The sequence below is a fragment of the Serinus canaria genome, chromosome 4, assembly GCF_022539315.1.
Source record: "Serinus canaria isolate serCan28SL12 chromosome 4, serCan2020, whole genome shotgun sequence".
NCBI lineage: Eukaryota > Metazoa > Chordata > Aves > Passeriformes > Fringillidae > Serinus > Serinus canaria.
This window is the reverse complement of record NC_066317.1, coordinates 69,947,889-69,975,761: the sequence shown is the minus strand read 5'-3', so window position 1 is coordinate 69,975,761 and position 27,873 is coordinate 69,947,889. Positions and strand designations below refer to the sequence as shown.

Below are 27,873 nucleotides of genomic sequence, written 5' to 3'. Positions count from 1 at the left end.
CCGCCAAACCCTTCAAAAGATTAGTTTTTTTGGGACTTTGAGGTTCTTCACAAAATACATAATTTATGGGACTTTGAGGTTCTTCACAAAATTTATATTTTTATCGGACTTTGAGGTTCTTCACAAAATTTATATTTTTATGGGACTTTGAGGTCCTCCACTACAAGATCCATTTTCATGGGACTTTGAGGTTCTTCACAAAATACGTAATTTATGGGACTTAAAGTTTCTTCACAAAATTTATATTTTTATGGGACTTTGAGGTCCTCCAGCACAAGATCCAATTTTATGGGACCTCCAGGTCCTTCAGCACAAGAGCCATTTTTATGGGACCGCCAAACCCTTCAAAAGATTCGTTTTTATGGGACTTTGAGGTTCTTCACAAAATACATAATTTATCGGACTTTGAGGTTCTTCACAAAATTTATATTTTTATAGGACTTTGAGGTCCTCCACTACAAGATCCATTTTCAGGGGGCTTTGAGGTTCTTCACAAAATACGTAATTTATGGGACTTTGAGGTTCTTCACAAAATACATCATTTATGGGACTTTGAGGTTCCTCACAAAATTTATATTTTTAGGGGACTTTGAGGTCCTCCACTACAAGACCAATTTTCAGGGGACTTTGAGGTCCTTCACCCCGAGATCCATTTTTACGGGACCTCCAGGCCCTTCACAAGATCCACCTTTAGGGGACTTTGAGGTCCTCCACCAGATCCATTTTTAGAGGATTTTAGGGCGCTCCACCCCATTTTTGAGGGCCTTCCCTCCCCCCTGCACCGCCCCAATCCCGCTGGGACCTCACCACTTCCATGAAGAGCACGCAGACGTCGAAGTTGGGGTTCTTCTTGACGTTCTTGATGACGCCGGACTGGACGCGCTGCCCCCCGCACTCCACCAGCAGGCTGGGCGAGGTCACGCTGGCCAGCTGGAAGCTCTTGAGGTTCCTCAGCCCCCAGGCCAGGATCTGTGGGATCAGGGAACACCAAATCCTGAGCCAAAGCTCTGCTTCCAGGCTTCCATGGAGCTCCTCGGCAGTGGAGGAAAACCTGGAGGTCCAACCACGTAGGACAAGCAGTGGTGGGAATTACGGGATCCTTGAGGTTGGAAAAGGTCTCCGAGGTCATCGAGCTCAACCTGTGACTGATCCCCACCTTGGCACCAGGAATTCCTTGGACACTTCCAGGGATGGGGATTCCAAAGCTTCCTGGGCACTTCCAATGCCTGACCACCCTTTCCATGAGGAAATTCCTCCTGATATCCAACCTGAACTTCATCCTTATCCCATCCCTCGTTCCCTGAACTTCATCCTTATCCTTATCCCATCCCTCATTCCCTGAACTTCATCCTTATCCCATCCCTCATTCCCTGAACTTCATCCTTATCCCATCCCTCATTCCCTGAACTTCATCCTATCCCATCCCTCATTCCCTGAACTTCATCCTTATCCTTATCCCATCCCTCATTCCCTGAACTTCATCCTTATCCCATTCCTTGTTCCCTGAACTTCATCCTTATCCCATCCCTCATTCCCTGAACTTCATCCTTATCCCATCCCTCATTCCCTGAACTTCATCCTATCCCATTCCTCATTCCCTGAACTTCATCCTATCCCATCCCTCATTCCCTGAACTTCATCTTTATCCCTTCATTGTTCTCTGAACTTCATCCTTATCCCATCCTTCATTCCCTGAACTTCATCCTTATCCCATTCCTTGTTTCCACTTCATCCTTCTCCCATGCCTCATTCCCTTGGAGCAGATCCCAACACCCCCAGCTCCACCTTCCTGTCAGGGAATTGTGAAGAGCCAGAAGATCCCCCTGGAGCCTCCTTTTTTTTTTGAATCGCACCCCAGAATCCATCTTGGATCCCATTCCCGGCCCTCGTTCCCGGATCCGCGGCTCACCTCGATGGCCGTGCGCTGCAGGACGGGTTTGATTCCCTGCGGGACCATGTAAACGTTGGGCTCCCGCTGCGGCGGCGGGTAGGGAAGGTCGGAATCCGCGGACTGCGGGAGCGGAGAGGGAAAGGAAAACATCAGGAAGCGCCAGGATGGGACATCAAACCCCTCTCCATGTTGGATCCGCCCGGAATCTCCATCCGTGCCAAAATGATCTCTCCCAGGAAATCCAGGACAGCCAGAGGAGAGAGGTGAGGAATGGCGGGATGGAGGTGCCGGAAAAGTGGTTTTATCTCTTTAATCCATCCTGGAGAAGATCCAACATTCCTGAGCTTTTCCCAGGGATCAAAAAATACACAGGATCTACCCTCCAAGGTTAAACCATTTTTAGGGAATGACGGGATGGAACGGCCTCTATCCCATCCTGGAATCACGGCAGGGATAAAGCAGCAGCAGGGGGGGTTCGTAGTTGTGTGATTCCCAAAAAATTTAGCGGGAGCAGCGTTGTGGGATGGGGGATTGGCATCGCCTCTGGATCTGGGAAAGGGCTGTGGTTCATCCCACATTTCATGGATAATCCAGAAATCCATGGGATTGGGCTCGGGTGAAACTACCTGGGAATTCCATTGGGATCATCCCAAATCCAGGAGGCAGCCAAGGAATTCCCAATTTGCCTTTCTGGAAAAGGAGAGTGGGAGCCAGAATTCCTCCTCTTTTCCTGCATCTCCCAGAGCACCCAGAAAGGCCGGAATGAAAGCAAAACCTCTGGAAATCCATCCCAGGAGCATGGAATTCTCCCCCAGCTGGAATTTTATTGGATTCAATGACGTGTGGGTGTGTTTTAATTACGGGACTCGGCGAGGGATTGGCTCTCCAAAGGGATTTTCCACATGGAATCATGGAATGGTTGGGGTTGGAAAGCGCCCTAAGGATCATCCAATTCCAACCCCCCTTCCTATAAAATTCCAAGCTTTAATTTTCCTTGGCAATTGCTGGTTCCTGAGTCCTGCTGCTTGTTCGAAGGAGTGTTTTGGGAATTCCATGTGGAGGGAGGCACCTGGAATTCCCACATGGAGCAGCCATTCCTCCATCCCACGATCCACGTGCTCCCAGCACGGGTTAGTGCTGGCAGGGAATGGGAATTTTATCCAGGATGACCCAAAGGAGAAGGGAGAGCTGCAGAGAATTCCCACATTCCCTGGGTTACCTCTGGAACTCTAATTCCCAAAAAAAAATCTCATTTCAGGCTGCTCAGGCCCAAAATCATGGAATGGTTTGGGTTGGAAGGGATTTTAGAGATCAATCCTTTGGCAAATCCAGTGGGAAACCCTTGGGAAAGAGCACCTGCCCCATCCATCCTCTCCAGGATCAACTTGGATTTTAACCCTGTGTCATTCCAGGCTTTTTTAATCCTTCGTGCTGCTCTCCCAGTGGTTTTCCAGGCGTTCTCCTGGATTCCAGCTGAATTCCACAGGACGGAATGTTGGGATGAATGGGAATGAACAGGGAATGCCAGGGGTGAGGCGGGAGCACGGAAGGATCGGGATGGGAGTGGGGAAAAGTGAAATTCCTCCCTCCAGACAGAGCTGGCTGGAGGGAGGAAAATCCATGAAAATCCTGCTGGGAGCCGGGATGGGTTGAACAAGGATAAATCCGAGGGAATCCAGGTGTCAGGGAGCTCTGGAGATCATGGATTCCAACCCGGATTTGGATCCAGGATGAGTGAAAATCAACATGGATGAGGCCAAGGAAAAAAAAAAAAGGCTGGAAAAGATTCCCAGTTCCTATGGAAGCTGGGATGCGATCCAAAGATAAATCCCAGAGTTCAGTAGGAATTCAGCCCCAAAAGGCCATTCCCAAAAAAAAATGGATAAGGATGGAGCCAGCCTGGTCCTTCAGGAGCATCCACGGGGCACCGGAGGCTCCGGCTGGCACCAATCCTTGGGATGCAGCCTCAGGAATTTTGTTGGGATGAGGTTCCTGCAATCCTCCTCTCCCTGAAAGGCTCTGCTGGGATTTTCTTGGATTCTGGGAAAAGGGAAGGAGAGGGAAGAGAGTGATACCCATTGGAGGAGCCCCTCCGAGAACAAGGCAGGGATGCAGAGCTGTGGAATGCCCCATCCCGGAATTCCGGCGGTGGGAAGAAATGGAGGAAAAAAGAGGAGAGAGATGATTACGGACAATCTGGAACAGCGGGATGAGCTCCCAAGGCAAGGTGGTTTGGGTGGGAAAAAGTGTTTATCCCACCCAATCCAACCTTTCCTGGGAATGTGGCTCAGGTCTTTCCTAGCTCATCTCCCGGATTTTGGGATTAACGGCTCTGAGGGCCACTACAACATTCCAAGCCTGGAGTTTTCCAAGATGCCAACTCCACCTTTTGGTTCAGCCTGGGATTGGCTCCCTGGGATGCACAGGGATAAAGTCTTGGGATCCTGGGTGTGGAATCAGAATCATGGGAATGATGGAATCACGGAACAGTTTCTGTTGGAAAACTCATCCCATTCCATGGGCAGGGAGCCTTCAACTATCCCAGGTTGCTCCAAGCCCCACCCAACATATCCCTGAACTTTTTCCCAGGACGAGGGACAAAAATTTCCTTCGGAACAACTGGAACAGTCCAGCACATCCTCAATTCAGGGCAAATTCCCTATGGAAAGTCTGGAATTGGGATTTCCCAAGGGTAGCCCAGCATTCCAGCTCTGGCACGCCCGGGACACCTCATTCCAGAGGGTAAATGGATCCCAGCATTCCCAGCCATGAGGACAAGCCCATCCGGCCAGAGGTCACTCATATTCCCAAAATCCTGATGCTCCCAATTTGACCCATCTGGGAAAAAGAGGATTTCCCAAGGAAGCAAATTTGAACAATTCCAAGAGGAAAAACAAGGAATTCCCAAAGACTCACCTCATCCAGGCTGGAGGAGAGCTCGCTCTGGGAAAGAGGAGGAAAAGACGGAATTAGAGGAATTGTCATCCCTAAACCCATCCCAAGGTTTATAATTGGAGCTGACATCCAAAGGGAATCGTGGAATGGTTTGGGATGGAAAAATCCTTAAATCCCATCCAGGAAATCCTTCCCACTATCCCAGGTGGATCCAAGCCCCAGTGTCCAACCTGGCCTTGGGCACTGCCAGGGATCCAGGGGCAGCCACAGCAAATCCCAGAATTCCAGCCCAGCCCCTGCCCACCCTCCCAGACAGCAATTCCTTGCCAAGATCCCAGCCCAATCTCCCCTTTCCCAGTGGCAGCCATTCCCTGGCTCCTGTCCCTCTGTCCCTTGTCCCCAGTCCCTCTCCAGCTCTCCTGGAGCCCCCTCAGGGACTCTGAGGATTCCCTGGATTTTTCCCTTCTCGAGGGGAACATTCCCAGCTCTCCCAGCCTGGCTCCAGAGCCTTTGGAGCATCTCCATGGGACCCTCTGGAATGGGATAGATTTGCCCTGTTGGGAAGGAGCTGCCCCACTCCCAGTTTTCCTTGTCAGCTGAGGAAAATCGGAATCTCTGTGCTTTAGGATTCCTTCATCCTAAAAGAATTCCCTTGGACACAATGGAGGGATTGCTGCAGGGCTGGAAACGGGCTCCAAATCCCTGGGAAAGTTGGGAATGGTGCTGGATTTGCAAGGAGGAGTTGGGAATTACCTCAAATCCAGGGATGTGATGAACAGCCGGCTGCAGGGAGAGAACACAATTCCCATTAACATTCCCGCTGTTAATTCCTCTTTTTCCAGGAGGGAAACCTCAGCCCCTTCCATTCCCAGCTCTAAAAATCCTGGATTCCCACCCAGCTGGGAAGCACCAAATCCACCCAGATGATTCCCGCTGGGATCAAACAGCTCCCCTGGGAGCACACCTCATTCCAAGGCTTTTCCAAGGCCTTTCCCACCAAGTTCTTTGGGAATGAGGAGGAGGAAGAGGCCACGTGCGGATATCTGGGGCCTTGTCCTGGTGTTTGGGCTGGGATTTCCAGGGAAGAGGGAATTGTGGGATTCCCATTCCCAGATAAACCTCAGGGCTGGGAAGGAAGAGTGGGATACCGGCACTGAGCTTCCCAATCCATCCCTTTTCCCTGGCACATCTGGGATGCAGCCGTTGGAAAAGCTGGAGTGGCTTCAGCTCTCCTAAACCCCCTCCAGAAATAATTCCAAGGAAAGGGCAGCATTCCTTAAGGATTTGGCAATTCCCAGCTCCCTCAGTATACCTGAGACCTCCCCAGGACTTGTCTGAGGAGAGAAGGATCCATCCAGCCCATCCCACCTGGAATTCTGCAGTTTTCCATCAAGCCAACCCTAAACCACCTCTTTTCCCAGCTGGAAAACCTCATCCTTATGGAATTATCCCTCAAACAGGGACAAATCCCAAATCCCTCCGGTTCTTCACAGGCTCCAAAGGCACCAATGGAAAACCCACCGCCTGGAAAAGTTGGATCCTGGGGAAGAACCGGAATTCCAGAGCATTCCAGGCTCAGGGATGGATCTCACCTTTTCCCTCTGGATCAGCTCGAAGGCAGCCAGGAGCTCCCCGACATTCCGGCCGGATTTGACAACGGGATACCAGGAAAGCCGGGGCGAGCGCTCCAGGCTGGGCCGGCAGATGCAGCGCCCCATGAATTCATCCGCCCCCTGGAAAGGGAATTCCAGGGAAATGGGAACCATGGGAATTGGGATCGTCCTTCCCATCCCTTTTCCCAGAGAAATCCATCCCCCCCCCGCCTCAGCCAAAAACTGGGAGCGAGGGATGATCCCGTTATGGGATCGGGGCAGGAAAACGAATGGGATTGGTGCCCAGAGAGCCTCCAGTTTTCCAACTCCTCCCTGGAATTCCTAAGGCTGGAAAAACGCCTTTTTAGGAGAAGAACACCTTTTTAGGAATTCCTATCCCAGGTTTTCCAGAGCAGGAACTCAGAGCCTTCATCAGCTCCTAAAAATCCCATTTCCTGCTCCGCACTGGGATCTTTGGAATCTTTCCTAATTCCTGCTGGGAAGGAGCAGGAGAGAGGGAAAAAGATTCCCGAGATATTCCCAAGCTTTTCCTGAGACGTATTCCAAGTGTTTTTCCACAGAATTCCCTCCCGCACTTGGTTTTTCCTCCCAGCCTGGTTTTTCTGGGAAAAACCTCGAGCTCCTGTCACTGACCCCCCAAAATTCCATCATTCCCGAGCCCTTTGGACAGCACAAACGGCAGAGAGTGCTTCCCTACTTCCATGACTGCAGCCAACTTTTTCCCAAGGTTTTTTCCCTGAGGAAACTCCATCAATTTTCCCATTTAAATTACAAGAATGGGACCTCAAGGACACCACAGGGTTTTCCCTGGAATTTTCCCCCTCTGGAATGTCCACCTCAAAGCCCGAACCACCCAGAGATGCCGGGCATCACATTCCAGAGGCTGGGAATTCCCGTCAGGAACCACCACACTCACATAGGTGTCGTGGTCGTAGATTTCCACCAGGATGTTGGGAGGGGACTCGGCCACATCCTGAGAATTCCCAAAAATCTCGATCTCGTAGAAGATCAGGGTCTGATCCCAGGTGGGATTCAGGGTGTTCTTCTCCACCACCGTCTTCTGGCTCTGGTGCAGGAAGGACACGATGGCGTAGGGATCTGCGGGAATGGGATTCGAGGACGGGGACTCAGGGATGGATCCCAGCTCCGGCTCTTCCCGGAATTCCAAGCTCCATCCAGAACCGGCTCCCAAAGAATTTGGGAATTCCCAGCTCGCTCCACCTCGCCCTGAGGTCCCTCAGGTCTTGCTTGAGGAGAAAGGAGCTGCCCAGTCTATCCCACCTGGAATTCGGCATTCCAAGCCCAAACCGCCCGGTTTTCCAGGTGGTTTTCCAGCTGGAAAGGTTCAGCCTAAGAGTTGAGATTGTTCTAAAGATCCAGGGAAATCTGGGAGCCACTTCCAGGGCCTAAGGTGACTCCAGGAGAGCTGGAGAGGGATTTGGGATAAGGGACAGAGGGACAGGAGCCAGGGAATGTCTTCCCACTGGAAAAGGGGAGATTGGGCTGGGATCTTGGGAAGGAATTCCTGGCTGGGAGGTAGAGGAGCATCCCACACATCCCTGGATGCAGATTCCAGGAACATCCCACACATCCCTGGGGAGGATGGGAGCCAAAGGATGCAGCTCCCAGAATTATCCAACCCCCCCCCCCCCTGGATTCAGATCCCAGGATAATTCCACAAATCCCTGGGTGCAGATCCCAGGATTATCCCCCACCCATGGATTCAGATCCAAGGAACAGCCCACACATATCCCTGGATTCAGATGCCAGGATAATCGCACATTCCTGGATTCAGATCCCAGGATGATGCCACAAACCACTGGATTGATATCCCAGGATTATCCCACACCCCCGGAAGCAGGGCCAGCTGATCCAGCAGCATTCCCCCTTTTCCCCCTCTTTTCCAAGGAATTGGGACACCAGGGGCTGGATTTCCCCCTCTATCCACGCTTAACAATCCAGGAGCACTCGGACATTCCCAACAACCCACTCTGGGAAGAGCCTTTCCCACTTTTCCTCGGCCAAATCCTTTACAATAAACAAAAAAAAACCCTGGATTTGGAGTTGCTTTTCCCTTTTTTTTTTTCTCCCATTTTTCCCTCCCTTCTCCTCCTTTTTTTTTTTTTCATGGAAGCCTCTCTAAAGCCCCTTTGTTGGGAGCAGGGAATGTTTATTTTTCCAACTGCCGAGCCCCTTTAATGAACTCCTTTATTCCCGGCAGCGGGAATCACAATCCCACATTGTGGAACGTTGCTGCTCGTGTTGTCCTTGGCCGGGATTTTTCCAAAGGGAAACGATTCCGGACTCCCCTCCCGGGCCATGAGCTCACCTCGCTCCCACCTCCTCATCCCAACAAGGAGCCTTTTGTGGGAATTCCAGGTGGGAGCAGGCACTGGGGGATTTCTTTGGATGCTCTGGGGTGTTTATTCCCACAAATCACATTATTCCAGCCACAGGGAAAAGCAGGATTCCCTCAGGATCGCGGTCCAGCCGCTTCCCCAGTTTTGGGATTGACCCTGTTCCCCATCATTCCTGGGATGTGTTGTTCCAGGTGGGGTTGAAATCCCAGAATTTGGAGGGAAATCCCACCCAAATCCCTCTGTAAATTCTCATGGGAATCGAGTAGGGAGAGCCCTGGAGGGATGTTGGATCTCTCCCACCAGTGGGCTCTTTTCCCGGGATTTGGGACATTCCACATTATGCAAGCTCTCATCCAGAGGAGGTGACATTCCCTTTTCCCACTTTTCCAGCTCCAAAGCATTAACGGGAATACCTGGCTGGGATGGCCCAGCCTCCAGGGAAGAGATTGTGGGATTTTCCAGCTGCTGGGATAATTCCAGGCATTCCATCCCCCTCTCAACCACATTCCAGAGGGATGTTCCACCTGCATCCAACCATCCAAGCGCCTCCACCACAGAAATCCCATGGATAGAAGGATTTTTCCCATTCAGACTTCTTTCTTATCCCAAAAAAACCCAGTGTGGGAAGTCCCAACCCCACCAGCACAATCCTGGGAATTTCAGAAATCCCTGGAGTTATGCTAGGAAAGGGTGGAGCAGCAGGACGTGGAAAGCTCCTCCACAAAGGCCAGCCCCTGTTTTCCACCTGGATTCCCTTTTTTCCATGGAAATTTCCTTCCTAAACCCCAAATCCGAGGGACTCCTGCCCCACTGTACAGCTGGGAGAAGGGGGAAGCTAAGGAATTATGGAATCATGGAATCCCAGACTGTTTTGGGACAGAAGGGACCTTAGGGATCACCCAGATCCAACCCCATGGGCTGGGAACCTTCCACTGGATCGAATCCAACAAGGAATTTCCTGAGGATGCTGGAGAAGAAGGGGCTGGACTGTGACAAGTTCCTGATTAAATCCTGATTAATTCCCTCTGGAATTTTCTCTGGGCACATCCCATGGAAGTTTCTCCCTGTGCTCCATCATATCCAGCCGGGAGAAGGGAAAACTCCAGAGATTCCCTGGAGCCCATTCCAGAGCCTGAAGGGGCTCCAGGAGAGCTGGAGAGGGACTGGGGACAAGGGACAGAGGGACAGGAGCCAGGGAATGGCTGCCACTGGGAAAGGGGAGATTGGGCTGGGATCTGGGCAAGGAATTGCTGGCTGGGAGGGTGGGCAGGGGCTGGGCTGGAATTCCCAGAGCAGCTGGGGCTGCCCCTGGATCCCTGGGAGTGCCCAAGGCCAGGCTGGATGGACTTGGATCCACCTGGGATAGCAGGAGGTGTCCTGGCCCGTGGATGTTCCCCCTCTTCCCAGAATTCCATGCCGGTGTAGATCCGGACTCACCGGAGAAGCTGTCCTTGTCCATGGCAATGAGATCCCGCGCCTGGTACAGGTAACAGCGCAGGTGGAATCTGTTCCCAGCTGCCGGAAGAGCGGGACACATGGAAAAGATCCCAGGGAGATTCCATCATTCCTCATCTCCCATCTGAGAGAATCCCGGCTTAATCCCCCCGGGATATCCCGAGCTCCAATCCTGGAGCCTGGGGATGTTCCCATAAGCACCGTCCTCCCCTCCACCCATTTTCCATCTTTATTTTTCCATCTTTTTCTGGGAAAAGGATGGGAAAGGCCTCTCCCGCTCCCCTGGGTCCTTACAGTCAAAAATGCAGGAGATCGTGGGCCTGTTGACTCCGAAACTCAGGGTGGACGCAGATTTTCCGTCGGATTTTCCATCATCGCTCTTGTCGTCCGTCACTCCTCCCTGCCAGGAAAACACGGGAAGGTCAGGAATGCTGGGATCACCTCCCAGGATTCCCCACGGGATGGAATTCTCTGGGGTGTCCAAGAAGAGCCTGGCCTTCCAGCGTTCCCCAGAATCCTAAAATTTAGGTTGGAAAAGCTCTTGGAGATTCCTGAGCTGTCCTAATTCCCCACTAGCCTCTGAATATTTTCGGGGAAAGGCGCGATTTCCAAGGTTGAGAATTCCCATTTGCGCATCCCATGGGAAAAGGGGGAATAGGAACTATCCCGCCGGGAGCACCGGGGGTGAGAGGCAGCCCCCCGAGATGGGAACAGCTCATGGAAAACACCACGGAGCCGCTTTGATCCCAAAGGGATCAACTCTGGATTGGAGGGAAAGACAGAGCAAGGAAAAAGGGGGAAAAAAAGCCAAACAAGAGAGGAAAAAATTCCATAAAAACACAGAATGGGAGTTTCTGCTGCTTTGGCTCTCATGGAATCATTGGAAAAGGAGTGAATTGGGAAATCCAGAGTGTGGAGAAAGTTGGGAATAAAGAGGGAAAGCAGGGAACAGACAGGGCGGATAACGGGATAACAGGAAACAGACAACGAGCGGCCGATACCAAGTGGCCAACGACATTCCCAGGCAGAAATTTGGGAATGGGAGAAGCTGTTCCCTACCAGAGCCCCTTCCAAGGCGAAGACGGCAGCAGGGCCGGTGCGCTCCAGAGGCTCCATCCGGCGTCTCCAGCGGCGCCGGCGGAAGGAGTCGGAGCGGCGCTGCTGGAGGTGGAAGCGCCAGCCGAAGAGGGAAGCGTATTCCCAGCCATCCCCGTCCAGCTCCTCCTGCTTGTGCTGCCAGACAGGGATCACAGGGATCAGGTTTTCCAGGATTGACCCAAAAGTTGGATTTAGGTTTTTCGGGATGTTGTTGGATATGGTTGATCCACCCCAGGTTTTCCCTGTGTCTCCCCCAGGTTGGAGTCACAGAATGGAGTCATGGAATAATTTGGAGAATCGTAGGAATGTTCAGGTTGGGAAAGATCTCTGAGGTCATTTGGTTTTGGTTGGAAAAGGCCCTGGAGGTCATCATGGAATTGTGGAATGGTTTGGGATGGAAAGGATTTGAAAGCTCAGCTACTTCCAGGGACACTTTCCACTATCCCAGGCTGCTCCAAACCCCAGTGTCCAACCTGGCCTTGGGCACTGCCAGGGATCCAGGGGCAGCCACAGCAAATCTGGGAATTCCAGCCCAGCCCCTGCCCACCCTCCCAGACAGCAATTCCTTGCCCAGATCCCAGCCCAATCTCCCCTTTCCCAGTGGCAGCCATTCCCTGGCTCCTGTCCCTCTGTCCCTTGTCCCCAGTCCCTCTCCAGCTCTCCTGGAGCCCCTTTAGAGGCTCTGAGGATTCCCTGGAGTTTTCCCTTCTCGAGGGGAACATTCCCAGCTCTCCCAGCCTGGCTGCAGAGCAGAGGGGCTCCAGAATCCCAGAATGGCTTGGGTGGGAAGGGATCTTAAATCCCATCCCATTCCACCCCATTCCATGTTCAGGGACACCTCCCACTGTCCCAGGTGGCTCCAAACCCCAATGTCCAACCTGGCCTTGGACATTCCCAGGATGGAGCTGGATTTTCCCAATCCAACCACTACCACTGCTGGATCCACCCTGGGAATGCAGCCCTCCACCAATCTCTGGGATGAATCCCACTTGGAGCGGGATCGCTGGGCTGGGGCCAGATCCTGCCCAGACCTGTGGAGCTCCAGCAGCTCCGCGTCCCATCCCGCTTTTCCCTTTGCCACCATCCCGACTCCTCCCTTAACTCGGCCGCCTCTGGAATTTCTCCCTGGATCATCCACCCCAAGCCCGGGAAGGTTTTTCTTCCAGTGACACCCAAAGCAAATGGGATGACAGTGGCTACAATTATCCCAAAAATTTTCTGGGAAGGGAGACAAGTGGTCCTGGGAAGCAGTGGCGGGGGAGGGGGGGGAACCAAGGAGTGGAAGCGGCATTCCCGGTCCAATGGCACCATCTAGAGGGAAGCGTGATCGGGACAGTCTGGGGACACCGGCCCTCCCCCATTTCCCACACTCCCGGACTTTCCTGGATGTCCCCATCCCACCCCACATCCCAGTCAATCCCTCCGGAATGTTCTCCACCCCGGGAATGTGGCGTTTTCCACTGGAAACCGGGACAAGCCTCTCCAATCTCCAAGGAAAAGCGGATCCTGCCAAAGCCAGGCACCCACCCGGAGGGACAGCGCCACATCCCGATCCGGTGGCACCTTTTCCCGGCCAATCCCACCTTTCTCATGGCTTCCATGTGCTCCAGGTCACGCCGGCGGAGCCGCACCCAGCGCCGGCGCCGGTGGGTGTGGAACATCTTCTCCGCCGGCACCCAGGCCTTGGGCTTGCGCTCCGGCGGGATCGTGATCCCGTATTCCCAGCCTTGGGAAGAAGGGAACACCTGATGGAGGTGGGAGGAGCGCCTCCCCCCCGACCTTGGCTCCCACCAGGAATTTCCAACAGTGAAGGCGTGGCTGAATCCAGCACAACTTCCCAGCTGGATTTCCCTCCTTACAGCATAATCCATCCCTCTGGAATGGCCAGGGATGGATCCGTGGTGTCCTTGGCTCCAAATCCCACCCTGGAGACTCCTCCCTCCCGCCCTCCAGCCATTCCAACACCCAGGACCGTCCCAGCACTCTCCAGCCCGGTGTTTTCCTTTTCTTTTCCACCAGGACCTTCCCAGATTATCCCAGCACTGCCTTTGGGAATTCCCATCCCACCGCTCCAAGCAGAGACAAGGGAAAAGGATCTCCTAGAGCCTGATCCCACAGCCATGGGAATGTTTTTTATCCATAGACCATGGAAAGAAACCCCAAAGTTCCGAAATCCCAGGTCCCAAAATTTCTGGATCCCAAAGTTCCCAAATCCCAGGGCCCAAAATTCCAGGATCCCAAAGTTCCCAAATCCCAAAATTCCGTCTTTGGTACCTTTCTCATCCACAGCCCTGTTGAGATCCGTGTCCCATTCCACATCTTCCCACTTCCAGCCTGGAGGACACTCAATCTCATCCTTGGGCAGGACCTTCTCCCCATTCTGTGGGACACAGGGAATTCTCACCCAAACCAATCCCTAAATTGCCCCTGGGATTCCAGCCTGGCTCGCAGAATTCCCAATTTTCCCTCACCACGTCCGTGTAGGAATCGGTCATGTGGATCCACTGCCCTCCGGGAAGCCGGACCTGGTTCTCAAACACCTCCTCCACGAAGCTCAGGTGCCCAGCGTCCACGTCGTGCAACAACCTGAATCCCGGGAATACCCAAAATCAGGGATTCTCCATCCCACCTTCCTCCTGTGCCAACCTCGGCGCTCCCAAACTTCTCCTGCCCCTCCGAGCCAAGTCCCTCCTCAGGAAAAACCCAAACCAGGATGAAAATCCCACCCCAAAGCTCCTCAGTTTTGGAGCATCCCAAGATTTGGATGAGGGGGAATCACATCCGTGGACACAGATGAGGAACCACAGGGGCATCCCAGATTTTGCCTTTGGGATTCCCGGGAATTCTCGGTGGAAAAGCCCCACTCACGTCTTTTCCGGGCAGATGAACCAATCCCCAGCCCAGGTCCATCCTGCGGAAGGCCGGAAGCTGTCCTTGGGAAGCTTGATCCGGCCGGTGACGTCGGAATATTTGGGATAAGTGAGGCCGGTGGTGCCCCAGTTCCCCACCAGCGCCAGCTTGGTCTGGTTCTCATACTGGGAGAGCCAAGAAAAAGATGGATTTGGGGTCGGAATTACAGAATTCCATGAATAATCCCATAGAATCCCATGGATAATCCCTGCAGAGGGACAGACCTCCTGGGAAAAGCCCAACCCATTCCACAGCATCCCAATTTTCCCATTGTAAGGGACAAAACAGCTCCATGACTCATTCCCGACTTTCCCCTCAGCATTCCAGGCTGAGCTGGTGGGAACAGCTCCTCCTTCCCACAGTTTTTAAGGAATTATGGGATTTTAGGTCCAGTCCACCCCCTCTTCCCGCCGGGATTGGGATCTTTTGGGAATGGGATGAGGTTTTAGGTCCAGTCCACCCTCTTTTCCCGCCGGGATTGGGATCCCTTGGGAATGCTCACGGTTTCAGCGAAGACGGAGAGTTTTCCTTCAGCGAATTGGTTGAATTCCTTCTCATCCACGGCCAATCCGAACCAGAGCCGCACCCGGATCTGCGCCGGGATCCGCGGCCCCATCACCTCCTCCTGCGGGTACTGCCAAGGAAAAGGCCCCCGGGAAGGGATTAACGGGAATTCTGGGAGGCTGGAAGGGTGGGAATGAAGATCCCTCGATGGGGCAGGTGGGACATGGAGCGGTCATGGGATAATGTCAGGAGTGGGTGGAGAGCTTTGGGATTATGGAATTGAGGTAGGAAAAGACCTTCAGGATCATCCCAACGCCACCATCGATATCCCTAAAATGTGACCCCAGCTGACCTTGAGGAGATTCCAAATTCCAGCAGTCCTGGACGGGATCAGGGAGAGGATCAGGGAGAGGATCAGGGACAAGGACTGGGTCACAGAAAGGTCAGGGGCAAGGACATGGACAGGGATAAGGAAAAGGACATGGATAAGGTCAGGGGCAAGGACAAGGACAGGGATAGGGAAAAGAACACGGATAAGGTCAGGGGCAAGGACAGGGACAGGGATAGGATAGGGAAAAGGACATGGATAAGGTCAGGGGCGAGGACAAGGTTGGGAACAGGGAAAAGGACAAGATCAAGGAGAGGGAAAAGTCAGGGACAAGGACAGGGAGAGGGACAGGGACAAGGTCAAGGACAGGGTCAGGGAGAAGGTCAAGGAAAAGGATGAGGACAGGGACAGGGAGAAGGTCAGGGCCAGGGAGAGGGACAGGGACACGGACAGGGACGAGTTCAGGGACATGGAGAGAGACAAGGATAGGGCCAGGGACAAGGACAGGGACAGGGACAAACTCAGGGACAGGGACAAGGACAGGGAGAGGGACAGGAACACAGAAAAGGTCAAGGACAGGGACAAGTTCAGGGACGTGGAGAGGGACAAGAACAGGGTCAGGGACAAGGGCAGGGAAAAGGAAAAGGAGAGGGCCAGGGACAAGGACAGGGACAGGGACAAACTCAGGGACAGGGACAAGGACAGGGAGAGGGACAGGAACACAGACAAGGTCAAGTATTTAAGGTCTCTCCCAACCCAAAACTTTCCATGATTCCATGAAACCGCAGCTGAACGTTGTGTTGGGATTTGAGCTTTCCCTGCTGGATTTTCCATATTTTTAATTGTTTTTGGTGGGAAAACTGTTTGGAAGATCAAGATTCCAGCTCAACAGGCTCCCGAAGGTACCTTGAGGAAGATGGTCTGGAGCTTCCCACAGTTCCGGCCGCAGCAGTTGGAGATGTTCCGGGAATACAGGACCTGGTGGGCCGGGATGCGGGCGAAGGCCACGCGTTTGTACCCCTGGAGCATCCAGATGACGATGTCCGGGAGGCTGTTCTGGGGCTGGAAAACACAAATCCATAGGATCCCCTTAGGAGGGATCCACCAGCACACCCCAGAATGGGATCGTGAAATCATGGAATGGGTTGGGAGGGATCCTATCCCAGGTGGATCCAAGCTCCATCCAGCCTGGCCTTGGAGACTGCCAGGGATCCAGGGGCAGCCCCAGCAAATCTGGGAATTCCAGCCCAGCCCCTGACCACCCTCCCAGCCAGCAATTCCTTGCCCAGATCCCAGCCCAATCTCCCCTTTCCCAGTGGCAGCCATTCCCTGGCTCCTGTCCCTCTGTCCCTTGTCCCCAGTCCCTCTCCAGCTCTCCTGGAGCCCCTCCAGGCTCTGGAATGTGCTGTGAGGTTTCCTTGGATTTTTCCCTTCTCCAGGGGAACTTTCCCAGCTCTCCCAGCCTGGCTCCACGGCAGAGGGGAAGAATTCCCCCTTTTCCTGCTGTGGAATCAGCCGGAGCACGCAGAGTTTCCCACCCACCAACATTCCAAGTCCTTCTCCCAGGGCTGCTCCCTATCCATGAGTTGACCTCAACCCATCCGTGAGCAAAACCAACCTCAGCCATCGGAGCCAAACCTGGCACCATGGGAGAATCCATGGATTTCAGAGCCGGGATAGAACATCACCCCCACTTCCCACCAAAACCACGATGGGAAAACCAGGAAGAGTCACCTCCTCCGCCATGGCCCGGAGCCGGCACAGCCAATCCTCCGCCTGATCCAGGATTTGGGAAAGGCTGGAATTCTCGTGCTTGAGCCTCAGGGCCACCTTGAGGATCTGCTCCAGGTGGGTGCTCCGGAAGCGGAACAGGTTCTGATCCAGGTGGGTGCTGGATGCTCTTCCCAGGACATCCGGAAGCTTCAGGCTGCAGGGATAGGTGGGAATCAGGGATTGGGTTGGATGGGGATGGACCTTGAAGGTCATTATGGCTGTAATTGTCACTGATGATCACTAATGGTGATTAATGGTCATTAATGGTGATTAATGGTGATTAGTGGTCACTAATGGCCACCAGTCATCATCAACGGTCATTAATAATCATTAAAGGTCATTAATGGTCAGCAGTCACCATCAATGGTCATTAATGATCATTAAAGGTCATTAATGGTCAGCAGTCACCATCAATGGTCATTAATGATCATTAAAGGTCATTAATGGTCATCGGTCATCATCCATGGTCATTAATGATCATTAAAGGTCATTAATGGTCAGCAGTCATCATCAACGGTCATTAATGATCATTAAAGGTCATTAATGGTCAGCAGTCATCATCCATGGTCATTAATGATCATTAAAGGTCATTAATGGTCAGCAGTCACCATCAATGGTCATTAATGATCATTAAAGGTCATTAATGGTCAGCAGCCGTCATTATTGGCCACCAATCATCACCAAAGGTTGTTAATGGTTGTTACTGATCATTAAAGATCATTAATGGTCATCAATCATCATTAATGGTCATTAATGATCATTAAAGGTCATTAAGGGTCACTAATTGTCATTAATGGTCATTAATTGTCACCAATCATCATTAATTGTCATTAAAGGTCATTAGAGGTCACCAGTCATCATTATTGGTGATTAATGGTCACTAATGGTCACCAGTCATCATTAATGGCCATTAATGGTTGTTAATGATCATTACAAGTCATTAATGATCGCTAATCATCATTAATCCATCCCAAATCCCACCCCAATTGCTCATCCAGCTTCTTGTGGGATTTTCCCGGCCTTTTTTATTGGTTTTCCATATTTTCAGCGAATTTCCAAGGAATTGAGAAGCCACCGAAGATATTTGGGAACAGGGGGAGCAAAAGAGCTTCAAGCCACAGCCGGAATTCCCGCTGGAATCAGGATGGGAATGAGCCACACCCACACTTTATTATCCATCATCCAAGCCCCTGGAAAAATGGATCAGGAGCCAAACTGGGAGGTTTTCCTGTAAAATCCAAGGATTTATGGATCCGCTGCTATAAATTAACTTCCTGCTCCCAGCTCCCGAGCCACAAATCAGGATTTCGTCCGGAAAAAATAGATGGAGAGAAAGATAAATTCATTTTTAGGCTGCGGAGAGGTTTGGAAGGAGATTTTTAAGGATGCGACATTCCCACCTTGGGAATTGGGATTGGGATCTGTAAAGCCCATTTTTTATCGCAGGTAAATAGGGAAAACATGGAATTATGGAGTGGTTTGGGATCTTCCACTATCTCAGGTTGCTCCAAGCCCCATCCAGCCTGGCCTTGGACACTGCCAGGGATGAGGATTTGGAGTGAGGGAAAACAAGAAGGGAAAAGGTGGGGAAAGAGGGGAAAATGGGAAAAAAGGGGAAAAAGGAGGGGGAGAAGGAAAAAAAGGAAATAAGGATAAAAAAAGGGAGAAAAGGGAAAAAGGGAAAAAGGAAAAAGGGCAGAAAAGGAAAAAAGAGGAAAAAAGGGGGAAGGGAATAAAAGGGGGAAAGATAAAAAAAGGGAAAAAAACAGGAAAAAGAGAAACAAGGGAGAAAAGGCGGAAATGGAAAAAAAGGGGAAATGTGGCAAAAAGGGGGGAAGATGAAAAGGAAAAACACAGATAAAAGGGGAAAAGACAAAAGAATGTAAAGGGGAGTACGGAAAAGGGGAGAAAGGAAAATATTAAGGAAGAAAGAGGAGGAAAAGGGAAAAAAGAGTGAAAAGAAAGAAACAGAAAAATGGGAGAGGTGGGAAGTGACAAAAGGAAGCAAAAAGGGTAAAGGGAGAGGTGGGAAAAGAGGGAAAAGATGAAAAGAGGAAAAACTGAAATAAAGGGAAAAGGTGAATGAAGGAAAGATGAGAAAAGGGAGGGAAAATGGAGTTAAAATTGTTAGTTTCACTTTATTGTCCCTGCATACCTGTTATTTCCTTTCGGTTCTGTCCATTCTGCCTTTCTTCCCCTTGCTGACCCTTGTCGTCCCCTTTAGTCCCCTTTTGCTAATGTTTCCAGCCTGCCTCTTGCTTCCCTGGCTTCCCCAATCCCTTCTGCCCCGTTTTTCCCTTCTTTGCCTTTCCTTTCCTTCTTTCCCCTTTCTTCCCCTTTCTTCCCGCTCTTTCTCCCCTTTCGTTCCCCTTTCTTCCCTTCTGGTGCCCCTTCCGTCCCCGTTGTCCCCTTGCTCCGTTCCCCTTCGCCTCGCGTTCTCTCACCTCTCCCCTTTCCCCCCTTTGTGTTTGTGGCCCCTCCACCCCCCGCACCGCACCCCCCACACCCGCGGGCCCGTCCTGTCCCCTGTTGGTCCCTTCTGGCCCCCTGTGGCCCCCTGCGGCCCTTGCCCGCATGCGGGCCCCGCGTCCCCCCGCCCACGAGGGGTGACGACGGAGAGGAGGGCGGGCCATGCTCTCTTCCAGCTCTAGAGACCATCAGGAAAGGTTTCCATCCCAAATTCCCAAAGTACCTGCAGTCAGCGATGACGTCATCGAGCAGTTGGGATCCCAGGGCCTCCAGCTCGACCGGAGAGCGGTTGGATTTCAGAGCCACATGGACCTTCTCCAGGTTTGCTTCCTGCAGGAAAAGCGGGGATCAGGAGCTGGAGAAGCAGGAATCCCATCCTGCTTCCAGGATATTCCCAGCAAGAGCAAACTCCCAGGGAGCAGAGATTCCACTCTGGGTTCCACCAGGGATCTGCATCCAAATGTTTGGAGCTCGAGGGGAACCGACAGGGAAATCCAACGGGAAATCTCAGAAATGGCTCAGGAGCTGAAGGACGGCCCCTGGATCGCTGGAATTGTCTCCAGGTTGGACAGGGCTTGGATCCACCTGGGATAGGGGGAGGTGTCCCTGAACATGGATGAGATGGGATTAAAGGTTTCTCCAAACCCAAACCATTCCAGGATGGAATGGATGCTTTGGGAGAGCTGGGAATGTTCACCTGGAAAAGGGAAAATTCCAGGGAATCCTCAGAGTCCTTGATTGAGCTCCAGGAGAGCTGGAGAGGGACTGGGGACAAGGGACAGAGGGACAGGAGCCAGGGAATGGCTGCCACTGGGAAAGGGGAGATTGGGCTGGGATCTTGGCAAGGAATTGCTGGCTGGGAGGGTGGGCAGGGGCTGGGCTGGAATTCCCAGATTTGCTGTGGCTGCCCCTGGATCCCTGGGAATGCCCAAGGCCAGGTTGGACACTGGATCTTGGATCCACCTGGGACAGTGGGAGGTGTCCCTGCATATGGATGAGTTGGGAATGGGATTTAAGTTCCCTTCCCACCCAAACCATCCCATGATTCCATGAAGTTCCTCATCCAGCGGATACAGCGCTGACGTCACTGGATACTCCCCAGCCTTGAGGTGGCCTCTGTACCCTCCCGGTGTCCCCAGGGATGTCACTGGACACTCCCCAGTCTGGAGGTGGCCTCTGTCCCCTCCTGGTATCCCCAGGATGTCCCCAGGGATGCCACTGGACACTCCCCAGCCTGGAGGTGTCCTCTGTCCCCTCCCAGTGTCCCCAGGGATATCACTGGACACTCCCCAACCTGGAGGTGGCCTCTGTCCCCTCCCAGTGTCCCCAGGATGTCCCCAGGGATGTCCCCAGTCACTCCCCAGCCTGGAGGTGGCCTCTGTCCCCTCCCAGTGTCCCCAGGATGTCCCCAGGGATGTCCCCAGTCACTCCCCAGCCTGGAGGTGGCCTCTGTCCCCTCCCAGTGTCCCCAGGATGTCCCCAGGGATGTCCCCGTCACTCACCAGCCGCTCGGCTCCGTAGAGCAGCAGGTTCTGGGCGTCCATGCGGTGGCCGATGTCCTCCCAGTAGGAGGAGAGCACCACCACGGGCTTCACGTTCCCCCAGGGCAGGTAATAGTAGTGACAGCCTGGGGGACAGCACGGGGTCACCTCGGGATGTTGGGATAACGGGATCCACCCCTCGGGAGCAGGGGTGAAGGGGGAAGAGCGTGATCGGGATGGGAGTTCGCCTCGGAAGGTGTTTGGGAGAAAGATGGGAATGGTGCTCCCCAAATCCTTGAGATCCCACCCAGATCCAACGGGATCTGACTCCATGGCTCCAGCAGTGAAACCAGTTCAGCATTCCTGGTGGGATGAGATGGGAGCCAGGAAAAGGCCAGGAAAAGGTGCTCCCAAAAACCACCTCATGGAGCCAAGAGAATTCCCGGCTTCCCTGCTCCTTCCCAGACACAAATTCCCCATGGCTGAGGTAGGAAAACCCTCTGGAGTTGTCTGGTCCAAGCAGGGACACCTTCAGCAGGATCACCTGGACACAACCTCGGGCTTCCCTGGATCCTTGGAAGGTTCCAAGGCCAGGTTGGACATTGGAGTTTGGAGACACTTGGGATAGTGGGAGGTGTCCCTAAACATGGATGGGGTGGGAATGGGATGGGATTTGAGGTCACTTCCAACCCAAACCATTCCATGATTCTGGAGACCCTCTGCTCTGGGAGAGCTGGGAATGTTCCCCTGGAGAAGGAAAAATTCTAGGGAAAGCTCAGAGTCCCTAAAGGGGCTCCAGGAGAGCTGGAGAGGGACTGGGGACAAGGGACAGAGGGACAGGAGCCAGGGAATGGCTGCCACTGGGAAAGGGGAGATTGGGCTGGGATCTGGGCAAGGAATTGCTGGCTGGGAGGGTGGGCAGGGGCTGGGCTGGAATTCCCAGAGCAGCTGTGGCTGCCCCTGGATCCCTGGGAATGCCCAAGGCCAGGTTGGACACTGGGGCTTGGATCCACCTGGTATAGCGGAAGGTGTCCCTAAACTGGAACGGGATGGGATTTAAGATCCCTTCCATCCCAAACCATTCCATAATTCCAGGGTTCTCTTCCGCCAGCCGTGTTTGGATCATCCCGAAGGATGGAATCCGGGCTCACCATCGAAGACAGCCCCGCTGTACTGGGTGGTGGAGGCCAGGGGCAGGCAGGTGGTGTCGAACTTGTTGCCGTAATTCCCGATGCTGACCTCGAACTGGATGGCGCCGTCCACGCCCTGGAGCATCGTGGCCGAGTAGAAGGCGGCGAAGAGGGAATATTTCCGCCGGCGCAGGTATTTCTGGAATGCGAACGGGAATTGGGCGTGGAGGAGGTGCTGACAATGATCTCCGGGAGGTGGAGCTGGAAGAGGCTGGAGGGTAAATCCTGAGGAGGGGCTGGGGGAGTTTGGAAGAGGCTGGAGAACCAGGAAAAGCTGAGGGAGTTGGGAAGGGGTTGGAGATCCAGAAAAAGGTGAGGGAGCTGGAAAGGGGTTGGAGATCCAGGAAAAGTTGAGGGAGTTGGGAAGGGGTTGGAGATCCAGGAAAAGTTGAAGGAGCTGGGAAGGAGTTGAAGATCCAGGAAAAGTTGAGGGAGTTGGGAAGGGGTTGGAGAACCAGGAAAAGCTGAGGGAGCTGGGAAGGAGTTGAAGATCCAGGAAAAGTTGAGGGAGTTGGGAAGGGGTTGGAGAACCAGGAAAAGCTGAGGGAGCTGGGAAGGGGTTGGAGATCCAGGAAAAGTTGAGGGAGTTGGGAAGGGGTTGGAGATCCAGAAAAAGCTGAGGAAGTTGGGAAGGGGTTAGAGAACCAGGAAAAGTTGAGGGAGCTGGGAAGGGGTTGGAGATCCAGGAAAAGTTGAAGGAGCTGGGAAAGGGGCTCATTCCAGAGAAAAGGAGGATCCAGAGGGACCTTCTGGCTTTTCACAACTCCCTGAAAGGTTGGAAGCAGGTGGGAGATGGGATCTGATCCCAGGGAAAAACAGGAAAAGAGGGAATGGCCTCAGGCTGTGCCAGGGGAAGCTCAGGTTGGACATCAGCAGGAATTTCCTCATGGAAAGGGTGGTCAGGCCTTGAAGTGCCCCGGGAGGTTTGGAGTGCCCATCCCTGGAGGTGTCCAAGGAATTCCTGGATGTGCCAAGGTGGGCATTGGGCACAGCTTGGACTTGATGACCTCACAGGGCTTTTCCAACCTCAGTGATCCCGGGATGGGAATTTCCTTGCAGGGGGAATAACAAACTTTGCAGCATGGGAATCTTGGGGGAATTTTAGGAAAACCAGGTGGAAGAGGAGGCTGCAGCTCCTCATGGAAAAGGAGCTGAAGGAGGAAATCTGAGTGAGCCGGAATGAAGGGAAATCTCCCACAATGTCATGGGAGACCTTGGAGACCCTGGCAGGGCCTGGAGGGGCTCCAGGAGAGCTGGAGAGGGACTGGGGACAAGGGACAGAGGGACAGGAGCCAGGGAATGGCTGCCACTGGGAAAGGGGAGATTGGGCTGGGATCTTGGCAAGGAATTGCTGGCTGGGAGGGTGGGCAGGGGCTGGGCTGGAATTCCCAGAGCAGCTGTGGCTGCCCCTGGATCCCTGGGAATGACCAAGGCCAGGTTGGACATTGAGGCTTGGATCCATCTGGGATAGTGGGAAGTGACCCTGACCATGGAACAGGATCAACTTCAACGTCCATTCCCACCCAAACCATTCCGTGATCCCACAATTCCATGCTCACCATCACCAGCTCAGATGGACCAGCCTGGACACTTTGGATGAAAATCCTGCAGGAGACCCCTCCTGGAGCACACGGACCATGGGACAACCCCCCCACCCATGGCCAACATCCCTTCCCTAGTGTCCCACGTGCCAATCCCAGAGATTTTCCAGAAATTCCAATACCTCCACCCTCAGGATGTCATCAGCAGGAATCTCCTCCACCTTCTGCTCCATGTGCTCCACCAGTTTGGTCTCCAGCTCCACCAGGATCCGGCCCCGATATGCGACCCCCTCACCCTTGGGATAGACCAGGAACAGGAGTCAGGATCCCGGAATTCCCTTCCCAAGGCCGAGCTCTGCCTTTGCTTCCAAGGAGCTTCATCGCGGAGCAGCGGGATCAGGCAAGGAATTCCAGCTGGCGCTTCTGAGGTGGAATTTTGGGAGCAGAGCGGGATCGGGAGGCGTTAGCGGGAATAACCAGGAGCGGGAAACACAGCGCAGGCTCCTGATGACAAAGCCAGTTTGGGTTAGAAGCAGCTTTTTTTGGGAAAAGAGGAGCCGGAAGGTTATTTTGGGATGCGCCGGGAAGCAGCCGATGTCACCTTTCCCAAATTGAGCGTCTCGTAGGGATCGGGAAATCCGGTGAATTCCCGGGGGCTGCCGTACAGGTTGATGTAGCAGGGCCCGAAGGTCGGCAGGAATCCCAGCCCGTCATCCACTGGGAATGGCAGGGAAAAGAGGGATTAGGGATTCCTGGAGGCACCTCGGGAATGTGTCACGCACGCTGTAGGATCACAGGGATCACACAGCTGGAGGCCACCAAAATCCTGGAATTTCCACCCACTTTGAATCCCACGACCTCACCTTGGAGCAGGAGAAAGATTCAGAGGGCGTGGCTGAATCCTGGGAATTCCCAATCCCAGGAAAAGTTCCCATGGAAAAAGGTGATGGCAGAGAGGGGTCAGACAAGAGTAAGAGCAACAGGAGAGAGGGAAGAGCCTCAGGATGTGCCAAGGGAGGTTTAGGTTGGATTTTTTCAGGAAAATTCCTTCCTGGAAAGGGCTGTCCCCATCCCTGGAGGGATGGAACATCCCTGCGGATGTGGCCTTGGGAGCCAATGGATCAGAGGGATTTTCCAATCCTGTGATTCCGTGAGGAGAACGGCTCATGGTTTTTATGGAATTCTGAGTGGGAATCCTGCCCTGAGCTCCATGCGCCCAGCTGGCTCCACATTCCCGACACGACAGCATCCCGGGAAACCCCAAAGGGCCAAACCAGAGCCATTCCCTTTTCCCAAGGGGCCCAACTCATCCCAGCGGATCCTCCCCCAGTCCAGAGAGCAGAACCAGTAAAACCAGTCCCGGGAGGCGCCGGAAAACTGGGATGTTACTGGGAACGTACGGTCCGAGGGTTTCAGAGGCTTCACAGGAGCAGGAAACTCATCTGAGGCACAAAGAGAGGGAGAGAGGTTGGGAGAGGAGCATGGAAAAGGGATGGAGATGGGAATGAGGGGGGAGATTCCCACGGGTTTTAGTGAGGGGAGACAGAGAGAGAAAGGGAGAGGTTTTTCATGGAATCGTGGAGTCAAGGAATTATGGAATCGTGGAATTCAGGAATTATGGAATCGTGGAATGGTTGGGGTGGGAAGGGACCTTAAAGCCCATCCAGGTGCATCCGGAGACACTTCCCACTATTCTGGGTCGTTCCAAGCCTTGTCCAACCTGGCCTTGGACAATTCCAGTGGCTGTGGGATTGGGGTGGAGTGGGATTGGAGCATCCCTGAGTTGCATTCCCAGGCATTTCCTTGGGATCAAGCAGATCCCAGTGGTGGGAAGGGAGATGCCAATCCTGGATCCCACCATTCCCATCTCCCATCCCAGCCTCTCTCTCTCTCTCTCTCCCCAGCCCATCCCAGGATTTGTGTTGGGATTGGGAAGAGGGGACTGGACAGTGCCAGAGGTAGGACACAGGTGGAGCCTCCGGATCATGTCCTGATCCATGGAATCATGGAATGGCTTGGAAGGACCTTAAAGCTCATCCCATTCCATGGGCAGGGACACATCCCACTATCCCAGCGTGCTCCAAGCTTTTCCCAACGTGGCCATCCCCTGTCCCTACAGCTCATGGGGAGGTCACAAAGCCAAGTGCGGAATTCCCGCTGGGATGGCGGATTCCATGGAAGCGCTGGCAGCAGGAAAAGCTCATGCAGGTGGAAGCTCCAAGCCCTCGGCAGGTCCAAAGCCGTGTCCCAAATTCCCGCCCTCCCACCTGGCACTGGTGACAGTGACACCTGGCTGAGCCCTGCCACGCCTGGGGGTCCTTACCCGGAAAATTCCCGGGATTTGGAACAGCTGGATGGGATGGGAATTCCCACCCTGTGACAGCCCCTAAATGTCACCTCAGTGAGACGAACACCTCAGGGAGGACGTGGCTGCCAGCAGCGGTGCCACCACCGCCACCACGTGTCACCAACCTCCAGCCACACCACGGACCTGCAGCCTCCATAGCCCCATTCCCAAGAATCCACCAAATCCCAAGAATCCACCAAATCCCAAGAATCCACAGGGCTTTGATCCATCTGGAAATGAGGCACAGCTCGGAGCAACCCCAGGACCCCAACCTGTGTCCCCATGCAGGGACGGTGACAGCTGTGACATTCCCAAAGCCACCACCAACCTCCGGCCACGCCATGCAGCTCCTCCATAGCCCCATTCCCAAGAATCCACCAAATCCCAAGAATCCACCAAATCCCAAATCCAAAGGGGTTGGATCCAATCTGGAAATGAGGCACAGCTCGGAGCGACCCCAGGACCCCATCACACATCCCCAGGTGGGGACGGTGACAGCTGTGACATCCCCAAAAGCCACCACCAACCTCCAGCCACACCATGGACCTGCAACCTCTGTCCCCCATTCCCAAGAATCCACCAAATCCTAAATCCAGAGGGGTTGGACCCAATCTGGAAATGGGGAACAGCTCAGAGTGACGGCAGGACCCGTCCTGTGTCCCCAGGCAGGGGCGGTGACAGCTGTGACATTCCCAAAGCCACCACCAACCTCCAGCCATGCCATGCAGCTCTTCCATAGCCCCATTCCCAAGAATCCACCAAATAAATCCAAAGGGGTTGGATCCAATCTGGAAATGAGGCACAGCTCGGAGCGACCCCAGGACCCCATCGCACATCCCCAGGTGGGGACGGTGACAGCTGTGACATTCCCAAAAGCCACCACCAACCTCCAGCCACACCATGGACCTGCAACCTCTGTCCCCCATTCCCAAGAATCCACCAAATCCTAAATCCAGAGGGGTTGGACCCAATCTGGAAATGGGGAACAGCTCGGAGTGACCACAGGACCCGTCCTGTGTCCCCAGGCGGGGACGGTGACAGCTGTGACATTCCCAAAGCCACCACCAACCTCCAGCCACGCCATGCAGCTCCTCCAAGGCCATGCATCCCAAATCCCGGCCTGCTTCCCGCCCTTACCCTCCAGCTCCCCGCCGGGGGCCGAAATCTTGGACATTCCGAGGAAAGCGGTGCCGATGACGTCATTGTGCGTCAGACGGTCCCTGTGAGGTGACATCGTCACTTTGGGGACCGCGGGGGAGGGGATGTCCCCATGCCCATCCCGCCACTCCGGGCACTGGGAATGCCCTTCCCGCTCACCAGTCGGTCACACGGATCCTCATCCGCTCACACATGGAAGGGAACTGGGAAAAGGGATACGGGAAGAGGGTGAGTGGTGCTGGGGACACCAGGAGGGGACCTTGGGGACACCAGGGCTCACCATGGCCGGCAGCGTCAGGCACTGGTTCCACTGGGGGTTGGCGTTCTTCTCCAGGATCCGGGAGCAGAGCTGGAAGGGAGGGATGGGAAGAGGGAAAAGTTGGTGTCGTCCCAGGAAAGCGGCTGTTGGCTCCCAATGGAGCTGGGAAGCCTCAGATTCCCTAAAATCCGGCTTCAGCTTCCCTAAAACCTGGCCACAGATTCCCTAAAAACTGGTTTTAGCTTCCCGAAAGTTGAGGCTCAGATTCTCCCAAATCCAACTTCAGGTTCCCTAAAATCCAGCCTCATGTTCCCCAAAACCCAGACTTAGATTCCCAAAAGTTGAGGTTCACATTCCCCCAAATCCAGCTCCTGAAATCCAGCCTCAGGTTCCCCAAAATCCAGCCTCAGTTTCCCTAAAATCCATCCCCAAATTCCCTAAAATCCAGTCTCAGCCTCCTTAAAATCCAGCCTCAGATTCCCTAAAATCTGGCCCCAAAATTCCCTACAATCCACACTCAGGCTCCTCAAAATCCAGACTTAAAATTATGCCTCAGATTCCCTAAAGCTGAGGCTCAGATTCCCTCAAATTCAGCCTCAGG

General features: G+C 53.6%; 1 protein-coding gene across 1 annotated transcript in view; it reads right to left on the bottom strand.

Moving 5' to 3' along the window:
* The window catches only part of DYSF (dysferlin), a 75,509-nt gene that overhangs the window by 35,544 nt on the left and 12,092 nt on the right, over positions 1-27,873 (bottom strand). The window contains 25 exon segments of the mRNA XM_050973376.1: positions 808-969; positions 1,910-2,011; positions 4,808-4,834; positions 5,540-5,569; positions 6,379-6,519; positions 7,316-7,497; positions 10,197-10,274; positions 10,509-10,614; positions 11,274-11,447; positions 12,896-13,038; positions 13,587-13,692; positions 13,784-13,898; positions 14,181-14,347; positions 14,725-14,856; positions 15,961-16,116; positions 16,789-16,981; positions 19,520-19,626; positions 20,799-20,923; positions 21,929-22,106; positions 23,691-23,804; positions 24,110-24,225; positions 24,909-24,950; positions 26,993-27,075; positions 27,173-27,216; positions 27,294-27,362. Of these exon segments, the coding sequence (XP_050829333.1) occupies positions 808-969; positions 1,910-2,011; positions 4,808-4,834; positions 5,540-5,569; positions 6,379-6,519; positions 7,316-7,497; positions 10,197-10,274; positions 10,509-10,614; positions 11,274-11,447; positions 12,896-13,038; positions 13,587-13,692; positions 13,784-13,898; positions 14,181-14,347; positions 14,725-14,856; positions 15,961-16,116; positions 16,789-16,981; positions 19,520-19,626; positions 20,799-20,923; positions 21,929-22,106; positions 23,691-23,804; positions 24,110-24,225; positions 24,909-24,950; positions 26,993-27,075; positions 27,173-27,216; positions 27,294-27,362 (2,892 nt within the window).